The 18346-nt window shown below is 34.8% G+C and overlaps 1 protein-coding gene across 4 annotated transcripts in view; it reads left to right on the top strand.

Moving 5' to 3' along the window:
- Positions 1-11609, top strand: part of LOC137253429 (proton-coupled amino acid transporter-like protein CG1139) — a 135542-nt gene extending 123933 nt beyond the window's left edge. For all 4 annotated transcript variants that reach the window (XM_067790337.1, XM_067790340.1, XM_067790338.1 and 1 more), the window contains exons 4-6: positions 6317-7129; positions 7196-7355; positions 8272-11609. In XM_067790337.1, coding sequence (XP_067646438.1) covers positions 6317-7129; positions 7196-7355; positions 8272-8553 — 1255 coding nt within the window. In that variant the 3' untranslated portion in view covers positions 8554-11609. The remainder of the gene's footprint in view (positions 1-6316; positions 7130-7195; positions 7356-8271) is intronic.
- Positions 11610-18346: the final 6737 nt, after the last annotated feature.

Raw genomic sequence — 18346 nt, 5'->3', positions numbered from 1 at the left:
TGTCATTTATCTTACAGAGGCAAAGAAGCAAATGTTTCGGAGAGCACTTAAATAACTGTGTATCTCATTTCCACAAACAAGAAAAACCGTTGTCAAAACCGTGGTCATATCAATTTTTCCTAACACATGATTTGATGATAAAAGTAAATAATTTTGTTTATCTTAGTTTCATAATTAAATCATAAAAAAGAGGTTAAACGGAGCATAGAGAATGCTCAAAACAACGGCGACGATATACTGAAATCATAAATTCAATCCTGACATGGCGCGATATCGATTCTACGATGAGAGAAAATTTTTTTGTTCACAAAAATTGTTGTCATTTCAACTCAACCGAATTTGATCAACCAGTACTTTTTTTACTCGAAATAGAATGTTCTCTCAACCTCTTTAAGAAAAAAATAATTCATTACAGAAATGATACATTAAAAAGCCGTCAAACTTTGAAAAATTAAAAAAAACGAGAAAATTTTAGATAACTTTTAAAAAATCTCAAAAATTTGCTATAAAAAGTGTAGACAAATATATATATTTTTAAAGCCCTATCCTCCAGCTTTCCAGAACTGTTAAGCAATCAAAAATTGATGGAAAAATGACGGAGTAACGAATTTTTGAATGAAATTTTGAAACACGGCATCTTGATCTACTCATCAAGACCTACAACGGACACTAGGTCGCTATTAAAGTTCAAAATCAGTGTAGCACAGTGTAATTAAACTTTTAAATTTTTTAAACGAAATAAGATATGTGCAACGAAATTTCAATTCACAAAACAGCAGACTTCGAAAATTCGAGATTCCTATTCCCCAATTATTCTTCTCCCTAGGAGAAAAGAAATGGAGGAATTTTTCCGCGGGAATAAAAAAATCCGCGGAAACAAAATTCTGCGAGAATATTTAAAATTGGTCTGTATGTGATTGAAGTGCCTAAAAGTAGATTTCAAATTGTAAAAATATTTTTTTATGAAGAATATTACAAAAACCGTATACACTTTAAAGGACAATTTGTCAAGTCCCAAAGCCCAAAGGGTGCTTGGTTATGGATTCAGATTTATCATAACGAAGGCCTTTTGAGAAATTAATGCTCATTTTTGGGGTTAACATTTGTTGGCCTGTATTATCTAAGCATTTTTTGACAAGTAAAAATTTTGCAAAAGTTTGAAAATAAATGTATGGCCATGATGGACAACCAGTTCTATATTTTGAGAAATGCTTCTGTTGTACAAACGTCTGTCTGACATGTTTTTTACGCAGAAAATGAGGAAATGCTCTGAATTTTCTTAAGAGACCCTACTTTTTATCTTACTTTATGAATAAACATTAGACCGGCTCTTATTTTAATTTTTTTCCACCGATTTCAAACCGCCGTGCAGAAAAGGTTTCCTTGTCACCTAAACGATTAACATATAAACTAATCTTAGCAACAAATTCTCTAACCCGTCATAAAAGTAAGATCAAACTTATAAATCACTGCATTTGCAGTATTTTCGCTTGTGCGCAACCATCAAATGTTATCAAATTTTCACGAAATTAAATATATTGAGTATTTGCGTGAAAAGGAAACTTTTTCTACCCGTTTCAAGTGCTGCTCCCAGCTGTGCTAAGTACTACACCTGCTCATGGCTCCAGAATTTGGGGCCTTTTGCTTGCATGCACACCCCATAGAGCGTTGTTTTCTTCCACGTCCATGATGGAGTACTTATTTCCTTGGAACAACTATCAGTTTGTGAATACATTGGTCATTCTCACTCCTCCGCATTCGATGTCAGCAAGAGGATACCAATTTTATGCTTCTTCGCTATGCCCGATATGACTAAGCGAAAGGACTTTCAGCCGACGATTAATTGTTCGTTTCACTTGAGTCCCTACATCTGACGTGTCAGATCTTAAACTTAGTCCTTGAACGCAACTTGTATGGGAAATTAAAAAGTGGATGGTGCACATGAGATACTTTACAATAATTTTGTATGAACGGCTACTGTATCTGACTTTCTAAAGTTACACGAACATAAGGTACCGCAGATGAATAGTGGTGTTTTTGTAAGGAGTTAAAACTTACAGATGGTCCAACGGACTCAAGAAATGTAATTAATTATTATCCAATTAATAAATATTGTTCCACATTAATATTACATTTGTCACAAGTATTTCAATAATACTCAGATAGGATATACATTTTTTTCTCCCGTAAATTAGTTTTATTACTTTGTCTCCTTTTTTATTTCATATATCGCCATTGATAACGTAAAGATTTCCCACTGAGAACATCTTAAAAATAGTTTTAAAAAGGTTACTACTTATTTATGAAATGGAATATAACTCTCTTTTAAAAAAGGTGAGAGGTCTGCTTAATGAGTTTGCACATTTGGTTTTGTTGGTAACTGGCTTACATACTTAGCACAAATCTTAGAAGTCTGGTTGAGGTATGCTTGTCGCAGTATCTCTACCAAGTAAATCACTGTCTTCTTGCTTGTCACATGCTTAATTTGGTTTGATATGCATAATTGCCGTATTTGCAATATTTATTTTATATTATTGAAGACTTTTCTATTTAAAAATATCGACAAGCTGATGAAAGATTTATTGATTGTCAAATCTTTTTTCAATGAGCTTCCATGATCTTGAACCATAAGCAGCCATTAACGTTGAAACAAAGTAAAAATGTTTGATTTTGTGAAGCGACATATCTCAAAGCAAATTTAAATATTTTTTGCAAAATTCTTTCAACATTTAAATAAACATACAAAAACACATACATACTCGCTTTGTGTTAAGTACTATTTTCGTGCCGGTAATTTTCCACTCGATCTCTCTTTTATTTAAATTCTACGCACACAGACACAAAAAATCTATGTTGGCGATCGAGACACGACGTAAGCGGAAATTTTTAAATGTCCTTGGTAATGAAAAAAAAAAAACACAGAAAACAGAAGAAAAATAATAAATAAAAATCAGCAGTAAATCTTGCCATAAATAACGAAGCACAAAAGAGAATTGCTGAGCATTGAAGAAAAGCGAATAGAAAGATCATAAGAAGCTTAAATTCGATTGGAGGTGTACTTTCATGTACATATGCATGTGAGATAATATAAATACCTCTAAAGGTGCTTATAGTAAATGCTAATTGAATGCATTCTTAGTATACAATGTAAATATTTAAAAGTACGTATAGTTGCAAGGGGACGCCAAACCCCAACGAGACGATCATTAAAACACTCACACTCTCTCTCATCGATAATCAGTTTTTGGCACAAAAAATTGCACTTTGCGCTTTTATGTACAATATTTAAACTTTTTGTTGTCATTATTTAGAAATTGAGGTAAATTTATGATAAAACAAAAAGATATATGAAGTTTGTAATTAAAACGGTTGACAATTTGGCGTCGTGGTGAGATCATGCGAGTGATCACGAGCTGTGGAATAATTTTGTTTTACATTTCTATGCCTAAGCTAATCTATGTTCAATTAAACATTTTTAAAAATAAAGAATTTTGAAATATAACAATATGGTTAAGTAGTTTATTACTATTAAATTGATGCGATGCCAACATGAACCTAATTTCCGAAGTTTTGAAATAGTAATTTATGATAAAAGGATATTCTTATGTAAATCTAGGGGCAGGCGAATATTCGAGCTATTCGAAGCTTATCGAGATTACTTCTTAATGTTCCTATTACTCGAATAGTTCTAATTATTCGAACAGTTCGAACTATCGAATATCGAGTCGAGTCTTAGGATTCGATTCGCTTTGAATCGAACGTGATTCGCACATCCCTAGTAAAAATGTTTTTTTTTGTGTCCAATTATGCTTCTCCAAATTTATTTAAATCCTAAAGGCGACCTATGGCTATAATTATGGTGCTTTTATATTAAGTCCGTTTCATCTTTGTTAGCAAATTTTAGTTCAAAGTTAGGCAGTCTTGCCATAGTTACCAATGCTATATGAGGGGGAAAAAAGATTAAGAGACCTCAAACTTCGAACTTAGAGCCCTATTATTTTTCTTAGCGCAATTTATCTCCGTAGGGATTTAGACCAAGCTTCTCTTCCAATTTGCGCCGTGCTCTTTTTAATTTTTCCTACAAATTGGTGGGTGTTTTGTTCCGACCCGCACGACATCTGAATTTTCACTGAGAAGCTTTTCATAGCGGAAATACACACGGAATGTTTACCAAATATCTGCCAAGGGACGACACATCTTAGAGAAACTGTTTGCTAATTTAAAAAACCATTTTTTTTTTTCTAAATTTTCGATCTAACTTTGTTCTAGAGTTGGACGCAGGACCTTCGGTGTGGTAGGCGGAGCGCGCTAGCACCACACTACTACCGTAGTAGTACGGCGGCCACCCTCTTTTGTTGCAACATTCAGGATAAAAATGTTTCGAGATGGGACGGAGATCGAGATATATCGAGATATTTGGAGATATTTAAAAATCCTCTTAGACAATCTGATATCTTGCTATCGATTTTTTAGTGACTTGAAAATCTTACGCATAATTCAGGACACTATGGCAACGCAGCCAAAAATAAAAAAATGCCGCTATGTGGCATACCGGTCGATATATTCAGCGAGTTCATTCTATTTGGAATTTTAAGAACCGATTTTTAGTAACATTGCGGTTAGCTAGAGACCTGAAATTGGAAATATGGCTCAGAGGTCGTTCATTTTACACTAGGTGTCGCACAGATCTAGATATAGTAAAAAAACCTTACGAATCGGATGGAATTCATCCATGATTTTCTTCATCGAAAAACCAACTTAAAACCTGATGCCTAGTTGAAAACCCGATGACAATATATTAAATAAGGGGAACAGTTCCGTTAGGTGGCGTCCGGAGCGAGATATTTCGAAATTTCGTACCAAACGGGGTCATTTGGCGATCAAGTTTTAAGAAACTTCCCGTAGAATTATGAGACAATGAGTATAAGATATGAAAATATGGATGTGAGCCATATTTGTTTGTGTTTGAGAAAAAATAAGCACTAGAAACAATTTCTACGGCATAGATATCAGCTGATTTACTTGTGTTTGTTGTTGTCATACACACATGTTTATATGTTTTTTGTTTACATTTCAACATGGCTTCTCTCCTTCTTACGTCATTTATACGTAGAGCTACAAAATTTTGACTTCACGCATAGTTCTGCGGCCCAACTGCCAAGGCTCTCGCGTCGTTATAATAAAAATATCTTACGTGATTTGTAATCTTTTGATAGATGCATGTTATGTTATGTTATGTAACATTCCGGAAAGCTAGTGCCTTAAAATTTTAAAATATCTTCAAACCCCAGTACTGTAAGGATACGTTTTAAAGGAAATTTCTCGAAAGTTAGGTGATATGAAAGCTGATATATACTAAGCTATAAAACATTTGCCTCTTTTTTTCGAGTTTAGCATAGAAAGTTGTGTGAGTCCTTATGCCAAATATCGTTTGGATTATAGAGAGATAACATAAAAAAGGGGGCGGGTCTATGTTCCTTTTCAAATTTTTTTAAGATTTGTTTCACATTAGCCTTTAAAAAACTTTTTTTGGTCGTCAACTAATTTTGTTGATTTCCACAACAACTATGCCAAATTTCAACATGATATCTTGAATAGCTTCTGGTTTACGGCTTGAAAATCTTCAAATTTGTCGTATTTTAATTTGGGCGGTACCACTCCCATTTTCCAAATTTAAACAAATTTCAATTTGTAATCATAAATTCAACCCACGTATCAAATATTTTCACTTCATCGGTCTTTGGTAATGAATTATCCCTTTTTTGAAATTATAGTGGGCGTGGTTTGGTTTCAAAACCAATCTAATCTGAGTACAGATTAGGCAGTTGTCGTGTTAACGAACGGTCGGACATGGCTCAATCAAAATCTTTTTCGATCCTGATAATTTTGTTACAAGGAGGTCTATATCTATCTCGATTCATTTATGTATGCCATTACGTACTACCGTTGTCCAATTAAAGATAGTACCTTTGTGCACAAGTACGCGCTGGGTCTAAAAACAAAAACGTAAAGGTCGAATGAAATTTATAGACGTTCAATATCTTCTTCGCTGCAAAGTTTCGAATCTAGATGTACTTTAAGTAGCTGCTAACTTAATTTGGTTATTGCGCTCTACCTTTATAGTTTCGTTTTTGATAAGTCGTTTCAATAGCTTTTGCTAAAATTTTAAAATAAATTTTGAGAGACTTACATAAGCTAAGTGTTTGAAATTGTTTACCTTATTTCTGCAAACTTGATTATACTAAAAACACATTTATTAATTTATTTACTTACACTTATACATATATCACTTTCTCTTTTCTTTTTTCTACTACAGCGATATAGAAACATTTGTGCATCTGCTGAAAGGTTCGCTTGGATCTGGTATCCTTGCCATGCCTATGGCATTCCTGAATGCTGGTCTCTGGTTCGGTTTAATAGCCACATTTGCGGTGGGAACACTTTGCACCTACTGCGTTCACATACTCGTCAAATGTGCGCACATCCTTTGTCGGCGACGTAAAATTCCCATGATGGGATTTGCCGATGTTGCTGAACAAGCCTTCCTCGACGGACCACCTGGTTTAAATCGTTGGTCACGTTTCATACGTTTTATGGTGAATGTTTTTCTTGTGATCGATTTAATTGGTTGCTGTTGCATTTATCTGGTATTTGTTGGAACGAATGTTAAAGCTGTATTGGATGAATATATGGAAGAGGCGCTGAGTGTACGCCTGTGGATCGTTATAATTACCATCCCACTATTGGTGATGTGTTTGATACGCAATTTGAAATTCCTTACACCATTCTCGATGATAGCCAATATTTTGATGTTTGTTGGTATTGTTATCACCTTTGTGTATATACTTGATGGTTTGCCAGCACCAGATACACGTAATAGTGTTGTTAATGTGGTACAATGGCCACTCTTCTTCGGTACAGTGATCTTCGCTTTGGAAGGTATTGGTGTAGTTATGTCGCTGGAGAACGACATGAAGAACCCAAATCATTTTATTGGCTGTCCATCTGTGTTGAATTTCGGTATGGGTGTTGTGATTTCGATGTATACTTTGGTTGGATTCTTTGGATATTTGAAATATGGAAAAGACACACAAGGCAGCGTTACACTGAATTTGCCAGCTGAGGATAAGTAAGTTTGATAAATGATTATTTGTATTAGTGGGAAGAGTTTGACTGTTTTATTTTTTATTTAAAGATTGGCTCAATCCGTGAAATTGATGATCGCTCTTGCGATTTTCTTCACATTTACATTGCAATTTTATGTGCCTGTCAGCATTATTTGGAAAGGAATTTCTCATAAGATTTCCGAAGAGAAAAAGAATATAAGCGAATATGCGCTGCGTATCGCGTTGGTGGTAAGTAAATAGGACTTAAGGAAACCGATGCCGAATGCCAAAAGCATAGAAAGAAAATTTTGATAGAGCGCACACCTCAAATAAACTTCTTCAGTATGAAAAAAATTTTCTGAGATAGGTCGTTTTTGAAACATAAATGAAATGAAATTTAATTACGAATAGCTACTTATGAGGCACTAATCTGATACATTTTTGACCAATTTTAGAATACATCTGAGTATAAAAGTTCCCCAGTTGAGGTGTATGAACTCTAATCTGAGAAGTTCTTTTCAACTGAATAGCTACAAAATATCATGCTCCGGAAAGGTGTAGACGCTTACGCTTGTTCAAGATATTCGTTCAGCTGTGTCTGCGGGAAAAAGATATATATAAAATGTCACATTATAGCGATGAAGTTCTAAACTAATTCATAAGACTTGTCGATTCCCTAATTTTTCACAACTTTAGTGTATAGCAGCGATGCTGCTCAGTAAGATAGGTAATATTGCGTAGCGCAACGCAGCCCTTTGCTCGTAGTTGGCAAAAGAGACTGTGTCAAAGAAAACAGTTAAAAAACTTTGAGGCGCGTCGTACACGGACAAGGGCGGGCGACAAGCGTTCAGTCAGGCACACAAAAACATAAACAATATTCCTCTCATTACCTTTAGGATTACGTAGGTTTTGAAAATAGTCCAAAAGGCGACAGAACCCAAGGCTTGGTGAACTCCTTTCGATGAGCCACGCCTGACAAAGAAATTTATGAGAGTCAAATTTTCAAACATTTTAAAGCAGGGATACGGCACAACTCGTTTTCGCAACAATGCTGGAACAATAGACCGAAATGAAAAATTTCTATAAAATGAAATGCAACAAATAGTTAAATAAAAATTTTGTAAGGAAAATAATTTATTTAAATAACCTCACTTTCTGGTCTCAGGTCCTTTGCTGTGGAATTGCAGTTGCATTACCGAATTTGGGGCCCTTCATTTCATTAATTGGTGCTGTGTGCCTAAGTACACTTGGCATGATCATACCATCGATCATCGAATTAGCAGTCTATCACGAAGATCCCGGCTATGGACGTTATCAATGGCGCTTGTGGAAAGATATTGGACTGATCATGTTCGGCATTGTAGGCTTCGTCACTGGTTTGTACGTAAGCATACTCGAATTTCATGCGGAATTCAGTGGCAAACATATTGGAGAAGATGCCACATAATCAAAATAATGCACGTATCACAAATCATAAGCATAAAATTAAAAGAAAAAAGATAATAAAATTAATATTAAAACATACATAAATGCATACATATAAATATTAAACAAGTATATATATGCTTAGAGTGTTAGTTAAAGTAGTTTAGCTCAAGAAACAAATTTTTAAAATAACCTTAAAAAGCAAATAAAAAAATTAAAAAGAAAAGTTAACATTATTTAAAAATAAAATTTTAATTTCCAAACATTAAGAGCATTAACATTTATACAGTAGCTGAGAAACAAAACAAAAATTTTAAATTAAAAAAAAATGCTAAAAAATTATTTGAACAAATTTTCGCAATGGGCTGAACAGTTAATTTAGTTATATAAGATTTTTATTTAGTACGTAAAGAAAATGGTATTGTATGTAGAATTTTCATTACGGTTGCCGCCCCACTGTTGCCGGTTGGCCGGTAAGACAGTAGGCGTGGCAATTGCACACATATGTAATTATTAAAACAGCGTAGTAATTTGTAAGTATTTTTATTTTTGGTTCCTTCGCCGCTTGAGTCCAAATGGACTTCACTTGGCGAGCAGTAATTGGTCTGTGAAGCTTTTGTTGTTGCCAGCAAGCAAAATATTTTGAGTTTTCTATTAATTAACATTACAATTACTAATAATATTTACTAATTTTTTAATAATTTTACCAAATGATACAACAAAGTATTCACTTTTGTGTGGTTTACGTGGCTGTTTATGCAAATTATTTGACAAAAATAATTTGCGAAAAAAACAAAAATGCTTTAATTTTTAGAGTAAACGTTAATTGTAGCCAAATTGTGACTGTGCAGTGATGTTTTTTTTTTAATGTTAATATCATTTGTTTTATTTTTTTTTAATTTCATGTTAATAAATTTTTATTTTGTTTTTTTCGTTTGTAAGCGTTTGAAGTGAAAGAAATTATATGATTATATGTAAGTGTAATTTGTTCCTCACCCCTCGTCAACGTTTGCTATTGCACAAACGTGACAACATGACATATTTACTAACTAGTTTTAGTTAAATATACAAAATATTTTTGCAAAAATTCATTCAAACGCGTCAAAGCAACATCGCTTCTTCATACAAGTTTGACGCTTTACGAGGCTAACGAAAAATTTGCGCGTTTATATGAATACCCCAAATGATTGTGCAATGTTCTCAAAACTGGCACATATTTAATGTTTTTTTTGTTTTTTTTTGTCAAATTTAATTTTTATTTAACTAATTCTTTGCGGCTAATATATTTTATAGATCATATTTTTTTAGTCGCAACAGCTGTATTATATATACAAACATAAATTAAAATTAAATTGGCAAAAGAAATATTTGTTTTTAAAAACTTAACAAATTTTATTGTAGTAAGAAAAAACAATAGTGCTTTTTATAACAGACTCCTAAATTCCACAGTTGTTAGTAATTTCAGTGTTTTTAGAAAAATTTAATTCGAAAGTTTTATAAAAACAAAGTAAACATAAAAATATTACCAATCAACGAAATAGCGAGCAGACTGAGAATATAAATTACAAAAATAAAAACAACTAAATAATATATATATTTAGCTCATGCATATCGATTGGCAATAAAATTTTGTACTTACGATTATATTTTGTAAAAAGTTTAAACATAAAAATGTATGTATAAGTATACAGAAAAAAAAGATAAATATTTTTACATACGCTTACAACTACAATGCAAACTAATTTTTGGACACAATTTTATAATATAAATAGAAGTGTTTGTGGTACGTTTTTTTTGTATCATCAACATTTTCCGTAGCTGTGCTATATATGGGGTATTCCATCCCATTTCGACCAATTTTGAACCCGACCCCTTTAGAATTGGCTGAAAGTTTTTCTTCTTTTTCTAGCTTACGAAAGACGTTTTTCAGAATTTTTCAAATTTTTTCATCCAACTCAAAAAAAGTTATGAATTTTTAAAAAACACCGTTTTTGTTTTCAAAATGCTATAACTTTTTCAAAAATTGACCGTTTGGGATCTTTTTTTTTTTAAATTTGTTTTTAAATGTACTTTTCGGGAAAAATTCAAAAAAATTTTTAAAGTTTTTTTTTGTAATTTTTCAGTTTTTCGAGATTTTTCGAATTTCGCCTTTTTTTCTCATAAAAAACCCAAATGATCCCAAACGGCCAATTTTTGAAAAAGTTATAGCATTTTGAAAAAAAAACACCGTTTTCCAACTCAAAATAAGTTTTAACTTTGCTATAACTTTTTCGAACATTGACCGTTTGGGATCATGTTTTTTTTTAAATATGTTTTTAAATGTACTTTTCGGAAAAAATACAAAAAAAATTTTAAAGTTTTTTTTTGCAATTAAATAAAAAAAAAAAATTCTCGGCCCACTCCGGGATTAGTGGGGATGATTGCAGAATTGATTGAAGTTTTTTATGAGAAAAAAAAACTTCAAAAATTTTTTTGTATTTTTTCCGAAAAGTTTAAAAACAAATTTAAAAAAAAACAAAAATCCCAAACGGTCAATTTTTGAAAAAGTTATAGCATTTTGAAAACAAAAACGGTGTTTTTTTTTTAAATTCATAACTTTTTTTGAGTTGGATGAAAAAATTTGAAAAACTTCTGAAAAACGTCTTTCGTAAGCTAGAAAAAGAAGAAAAACTTTCAGCCAATTCTAAAGGGGTCGGGTTCAAAATTGGTCGAAATGGGATGGAAACCCCATATACAAAAATTAAAACATATTGTTTCAGAGCTAAGAAAAAATAAAAATAAATTCAAGAAATTTAGTCCACTGTCATACTTGTATGTACATAATCCACAAAATTATTATTCAATAACAGATTTTATATATTTTTTAAAAACATTTTTTTTTGTTTTCCTTCTTGCCAATATTGATTTGAATTCATTATTATTTAAAAACAACAAAAATTATAATTCGAATTATTGTAAAAATTATTTAACTTAAAAAAAGATTTAAATTAAGTTTAAATTGCTTAGCTATTATGATGGGTTCATTACAAAACAATTTTAAATAAAACTAGTTTTAAGAAAATAAAAAATTGTATTAAATTTTGTGTGAGTTTTATTGCTTCTGTGCTTGCAGAAAATAATTGTAGGTTCGAAAACTTTTAGGTCAGCTTTGACAGAATCCATAAACCAATGTCAGGAACTCAACACAACCGTTTTTAAAATACCTAAAATTTCCCAAAAAATAATGTTCAAAAGTTTTAATGCTTATGAAATAAAGTTGAGCAAATTGTAAATCCTCGATTTGATTTGCATAGTTTTTAACTATTTGAATCACGTTTGATTACTGAAAATTCAGTTAATTCCATTTCGTTCCGGTAATGTTTGAGACGGATTTGAGTATAAGAAATTTCTCAATTTGGGAACTAGTCAGTACACATTTTTAATAATTAAACATTTCTGCCAATATTTCTATCTTCGAAAAAAAAAAAAAACATGGTAAATATTTTTGCATTCTGAAGCTCAAAGGGTCTCACAAGATTTCGTGATTCAAGATCTCACAAGTGCATGAGCTAATCCACAATCACTGCTTTCATCATTTTTAAAACTAAACGTCGCATATGGAAAATGGAAAAATATTTAAAGCAAAAAAAAAAAAATAAAACATTTTCGTTCCTCGAGCGAGAAACCGAGCACCTAGCCAAATGAAACCAGTTAATTTTGTAAGCAGAAGCTGTTATCGTCTAAGAGCGTTTGTTTCCCAAAATCGAAGTGGAGTCTCCCAATTGTTAGGAAGTTTGAATCCGTTTCTGTTAAGAAAATCGAAACCTTTACCACAAACTCCAACCAATGCGCCAATGCGACCAATGAAATAAATGCGATTTCTAATTGTAATATTAAACTTGTAGTTCCACAGACTATGAATTAAGGCTACAATGTCTACTCTTCCTGCATATAGTCCCAAGACAGCACAAACAGTCTCTAACGTTAGCGCATTTTGTGGAGGAGTTCTAGATAGCTAGAATAGTAGTCGAGTCCATAATCTTAAGAGAACTATTGCAATTTTTACTTTAATCTTCTTCTTATCTTTATTTCACTGCAGTATGGGATATGGCAATGCCTAGTCTAAACACCAATGGGCAAGAAAATAAATGTTCTATTTGTCTAAAAATGTGGACTGAACGTTTCGTAGAATCTGACTAACGAAAATAGCTTGCTCAGCTGAACTGCGATCCAGAATTTGCTTAGTGGTTACTTCCGCACTGTCGTTCAGCACTTCTGGCTTCCGCGATGACTCGACATTATACGCTCCAATTTACTATTTTGCCATTTCATAACCTCACGTGAAGAAATTCATTAGCCGACTCTCCTTCAAATCTTCCTTCGGTGGTAATTAAATGGTGTGGATTATAGAACGCCGTAGTCAAATCAAAGCCACAAAGCTTTACTATGATGACGTTCTGTGCAGAGCACGTTCGTGCAACTGATTATATTTAAAGTGACGTGCTGAATGCACCAGAATGATCTTCCATTTAATAATTTTAGTGATAGCTCCCGGGAAATCTCGAATTAGCAGGTATCACTTGGAAAGGAACGGAGCGAAAAAACAAATCATACGAACTTCGATGGCGTATGCTAATAAATCGTCATTATGAAATAGCAAATAGGTATCGAAGCTATAGAGTATTGGAGAAAAAAGACATACATATCAGCGACCAACTTAAAAAATTTGCAATGTTCAGGAGAGGCGGAAAAAAAACTTATTGACTTCTTCATATGCGCCAGTACAATTTTTAGTTGGTATCTATTAAGAGCCTAGCAAATAGATTCATACCTTACTATTTTTTAAAGAAAAATGGCAAGCAAGCTTGACTATTTGTGAGATTCAAACCCTTCAGCAAATTTTTACTTATAACACATATACCCAGCAAACACAGTTTCTAACGTTAGAGAAATAATGTAATTTTACATTAGAATTCTAATTTAGTTCTCTAATGCAATTCGAATCGAAAACTAGGTTAGAGAACTAGGTTAGAATTCGACTGTGAAACTATTCGAATAACACTAGAAATGCGATGTTATGATTATTGTCACAGTTATCGATTATTTGCACGACATGATCACTTATCTTAGTGTCATACAAACAAAATAAAAATAGTGGAAATATTGCGAGTTGCGAAATAAGTTTTTTTTATTTATAATAATTAATACTAATAAGTGAAAATGAATCAAAAAAGGTTAAACAAGGAAAGCGAGCAGATTACTGAAGTGCTATTTGAATGGCATGAAGAAAACGCTTCCTCATCCGTACCTCAAACCAACGCTGAGCTCAATCTTTAAGTACGTTTTTAATTTATTATAATAGAAAAAGCCTTTCAAATATGTTCATCCTTAATACATAAGATTATAACCAAATAAACGTATTTGATATAATGAAACAATGAAAATTTCGCTGATTTTAAATAATTGAACTTAATTGCGCATCACTGCATCACTTCAAAATTCCCATTAGAAACTTATTAGAATTTGACGTTAGAATTCGATTAGAATTCTAACCCTTTTCTCGATATCGAGAACGAAGTCCCCTTTTTGTCGAGAATGCTATAATTCGCGACAGTTTCGCAAATCGTCCTCTAACCTTCTACCTTAGAGAAATACATTAGAATTCGATTCGTCTTCTAATCGTTTTCTAACCTAAATGTTTGTTGGGTAATAATAGAAGTGACGTTCCTGCCAAATTACAGCTTGCAAAACTTTAAATTACTTTATTTTAAAAGTGGGCTGTGCCACGCCCACTGTCCAAAATTTTACTAATTTTCTATTCTGCGTCATAAGGTCAACCCACCTACCCACCTGCCAAGTTTCATCGCTTTATACGTCTTTGGTAATGAATTATACGGCGATCTGAGATGAGTGCCCAGGAACTTACATACCAAATTTCATTAAGATACCTCAAAATTTACTCAAGTTATCGTGTTAACGGACAGACGGACGGACATGGCTAAATGAATTTCTTTTTTCGCCCAGTACATTTGTCAGTGCCATTCAAGCATTCTGAGTGATAGCAGAATTCTTGTGTCGGGCAGAGGAATTTAACAGAATTCTTGTGTTGGGCCGAGGAATTTAACAGAATTCTTGTGTAGGGCACAGGAATTTAACGGAATTGTCACATTTGTCAGTGCCATTCAAACTTTTGTTTTGTTGCTCTTGTGTTCGTCCCCCAAGTTGTTTCAACTTATAGAGCTAGAGCTGAAGAGCCTGGTTAGGGAATATTTTGATAAAGCGAGTTGGGATATTGGTTACAAATTCTTCAGTGCCTAAAAGTATGCAACAGTTAGATGTTGAACAAGTATATCAAACTTATTGAGTTGTGCATACCCTGTAGGGAAATGTAATCAAAATCAACATCAATGCGGGATTTAAATATCACTACCTCGGAAAAGCTTTAAAGATATATATTGCAGTATCATCGAAACAACCACCGCTTTGTCTGGCAGCTGTTTGCGTTTCTTGAATTTTTCTCATATATAAATCCCGTACTCGTGCTGTACGCTGAACTTGACACCAGGCACATAAAAATCCTTTCCAATTAAAAAACTAAGAATCAAGTTTTGGAATTATTTTTTCTGATGTCGGTCACGCAAACGTTTTAAGGACTATGATTGAGGGCATGTCTCAGGAATATCCGCGCTATTGCAGTATAAGCTACAGTTGCCCGGCTAGCTGCAGACTCACGAAAAGAGAATCGCCATACATCATATTTTGTTGGACTTCAAAGGAGATTTTAACATCAAAACAAGGAGTTGAGAAGAAATACCGAGAGGAAGGGAGGGAATTAGAGAGCTAGAAGAAGAAAATAGGAAGATAAAGAAAATGGGAGGGAGAGGTAAGAAGGGTGAGTGCAAAGAAGAGACGGGGGTCAAAAGGACGAATAAGAGAGTGGAAGAGATAGGAACGTTAATCTGCAATGATAACAAGAAGGGAGATGCGCCCGCTGTGGTGTAGGGATAGCGTGCGCCACCTACCGCACTGGATTCGAGTTTCAATTAGATATATATTTTTCTAATTAATGGGGCCGCACTTCGGCAGAAGCCTGGCAACCACTCCGAGTGTATTTCTGCTTTAAAAGGTTTCTCAGTCTTGCAGCTGCCGATAATTTGTAGGAAAAATTGAAAAGGAACGCGACGCAAATTAGGAGAGAAGCTCGGTCTAAATTTCCTCTGAGGAATGTCGTACCAAATATTTATTTTTTCTTTAGATGCATAGACATTGGGAACAGAGGGAAATGTTACATAATGGTTTTGATATACTTTGGAGTTACTTTTATCTTAAATTCGAATTCAGCGAACCGAGGAGTAGTTTGTTAGGTTAGGTTAGGTTAAGAGGGCGTGCGTTGGTATTATTCACACTTCCACTCGGAGACATTTTTGCCCATTGTAAGTGCCCTCAGTATGTGCAGGGTAGCGGCACAATCGTTTAACTCCATTACATCCTGGTGGTCCTCAACGAACCACTTGCTTTTCCTGATGAACCCAAGAAGCAGCGAGACGTCCACCTTCCCAACCTCTGCCAGGCTGTCGAAGAACCGTGAGCCCAGAAATCTGAGCTTTCTTCTTTGAAGCACCAGCCATCGGCAGAGAAAGTGGTACTCTTCTTCCTCCTCATCCTGACAGCTTCTGCAAAAGGAGCTTGTTTGTATTCGCTATAATTGGAGCATTGGTGCGATAGGACAATGACCTGTGATGACACCCGTAAATACTCTCACCGCAGATTTGTTCAGGTTGATTCGATTATCCCCAGGCGATAACTCAGCGGTGATCGAACGAAGCTGTCCACCTCGCTTATGTCCAAATCGGAACCTTTCCTAGCCATCTTAACTGCGCGTTCATTCCCTTCAATACCACTGTGCCCAGGGACCCAGAGCAAAGGGAGACATTGAAATGACTTATGGAAGCCAGAGAGGCTCTACTCTAATGCCCTTAAGGCGGGTTGGCTGTTCACACTATCTTGAAGCAGCTTTGCTGCTCTGTCTATGGCATAGACTTCGGCCTGGAATACACTGCATCAGGAAGTCGGAATGATTGGCTTAACTTTAGATGTGTTGAGTGCATCTCAGCTCCAGTTCCCTTTTCCATTTCGAGTATTGTTAGTGCATGTGTATATAAAATCCTAAACCCGCAGCTTTTTGGGGATTAATATAGAAAAATCAATTTTATGTGGGAGCCATTTATGATGCCATCACTGGAAATTAATTCCAACATATTTGGCTAAATTCCGCTGTTGCTGCTAATAATAAATGCAGACACATGCGCCAAAATCACCTTCCACGATTTGACCAAAATTCGATGCAAAATTCAAATTTCAGATGCTATCGAAACAATGCAAACACCAACCGCCAATAGGCATTGTATGTAATGCTACGCTTGCGCCACGACGCAAAGATACATCCAAACACATACAAATGATTGCGGGGCGGAATCGCGCGCTCCACATGAACGTGCGTTCGTAACTAAAATGCGCGAGCGACAACAAATTGCCCAACACCCAAAAAGGAAGTGAATGACCAGGAACCGTTTTTAGAGTGTTCCTAGCAAGCAGTGAAGACATTGAAAGGATAGCTAAAGCTTGAGGCTACGAGCGATCAATGTAGACAATTGTGGCCAAATTGCAATTTAATTGATTCGAAATTTATGCGATTTTATAGTGCGCAGGCGCATCAAGTTTACTCTTGTGCATGCATGTGTGTGTGTGTAGGCAAAGTGACTTTATAAGGCGCTTCATAAATATTGTAATGCTGCTGTATGACAACACCCACACCATTTTCGAGCAGCAGATGACACCATGCGCGGCATGCAACTCATTCTCTGATTATGGCATAAATCATGAGCTACACCAAAACGAAATGCGAAATAATTTGTTTAAAGCGACAAGAAAACGGGCTTTGTGCCAGCAAACATTGACTTATATGCAGGTAAATGTAAAAATGTGCCCAGCGCGAGAATTACAATTCCAAATCGCTTAATGCCCGACAACGTTGCAAGTTGCAACTTAATCTCGTCTCTCGCTTGTATGAATTGGCTGCATCTGCGCAAAGCAAAGTGGAAAATAAACACATCACAAACGTCGTTACAGCCAATGAGGATTAACTCATATTTATTTGTGACGATGCTATTTCCAATGATTTACTGCTTGCCGACGATGCCACATTTCAAATTCAAATCGGTTGCACAACAGCGTACCAACCACATCCAGTCCACCTTCGCAGTTTTTGTGTCTCGCGACAAATGTTGAAGAAGAAGAAGCGGAAAAAGGAAAAGGGCATAGCAAATTGCATACAATGCTAAGAAAATTGTAGCAAATATTGGTAACATCTTTAAGAATGATGATGTTGGCGTTGTGTATGCGAATGGAGATTTCGTTGGCGTTCCTGCAACGCTGCCCCAGCAGGAAGGTGGTGGCGTTCAGAGCCCATGCGATTTGCGTCTAATGAAAAACGCCTTTTGTACAACAATGCTTCTAAATATTCTTTTATATAGCTGCCATTTACAATGCTATGAAAGCATGTGGTATAGGCGTATAACAACAACTATTAGCTTGCTACTGCGCGCCACCGCCATGCGATATCATGTGGGGACAGTACGCTCTTTGGCATGCATTGCATTGCACTTCAGTAGGAGTTTTGCTCGGCAGGATGCAATTGCCCGCCTAAAAGCCAGTCATTGTACATTGCCGGTCCACAAAATATGCGACAGCGAAACGGTTGCCTTCGCGTCTGCATTGAGTTATTGATTTATAGTCGCATGCGCATGCGCAGGCGCATCAGTTTGTAAATGTGGCCG

The sequence above is a fragment of the Eurosta solidaginis genome, chromosome 5, assembly GCF_040869045.1.
Source record: "Eurosta solidaginis isolate ZX-2024a chromosome 5, ASM4086904v1, whole genome shotgun sequence".
Taxonomy (NCBI): domain Eukaryota; kingdom Metazoa; phylum Arthropoda; class Insecta; order Diptera; family Tephritidae; genus Eurosta; species Eurosta solidaginis.
The sequence above is the reverse complement of the archived record's forward strand: the minus strand, read 5'-3'. Positions and strand labels throughout refer to the sequence as shown.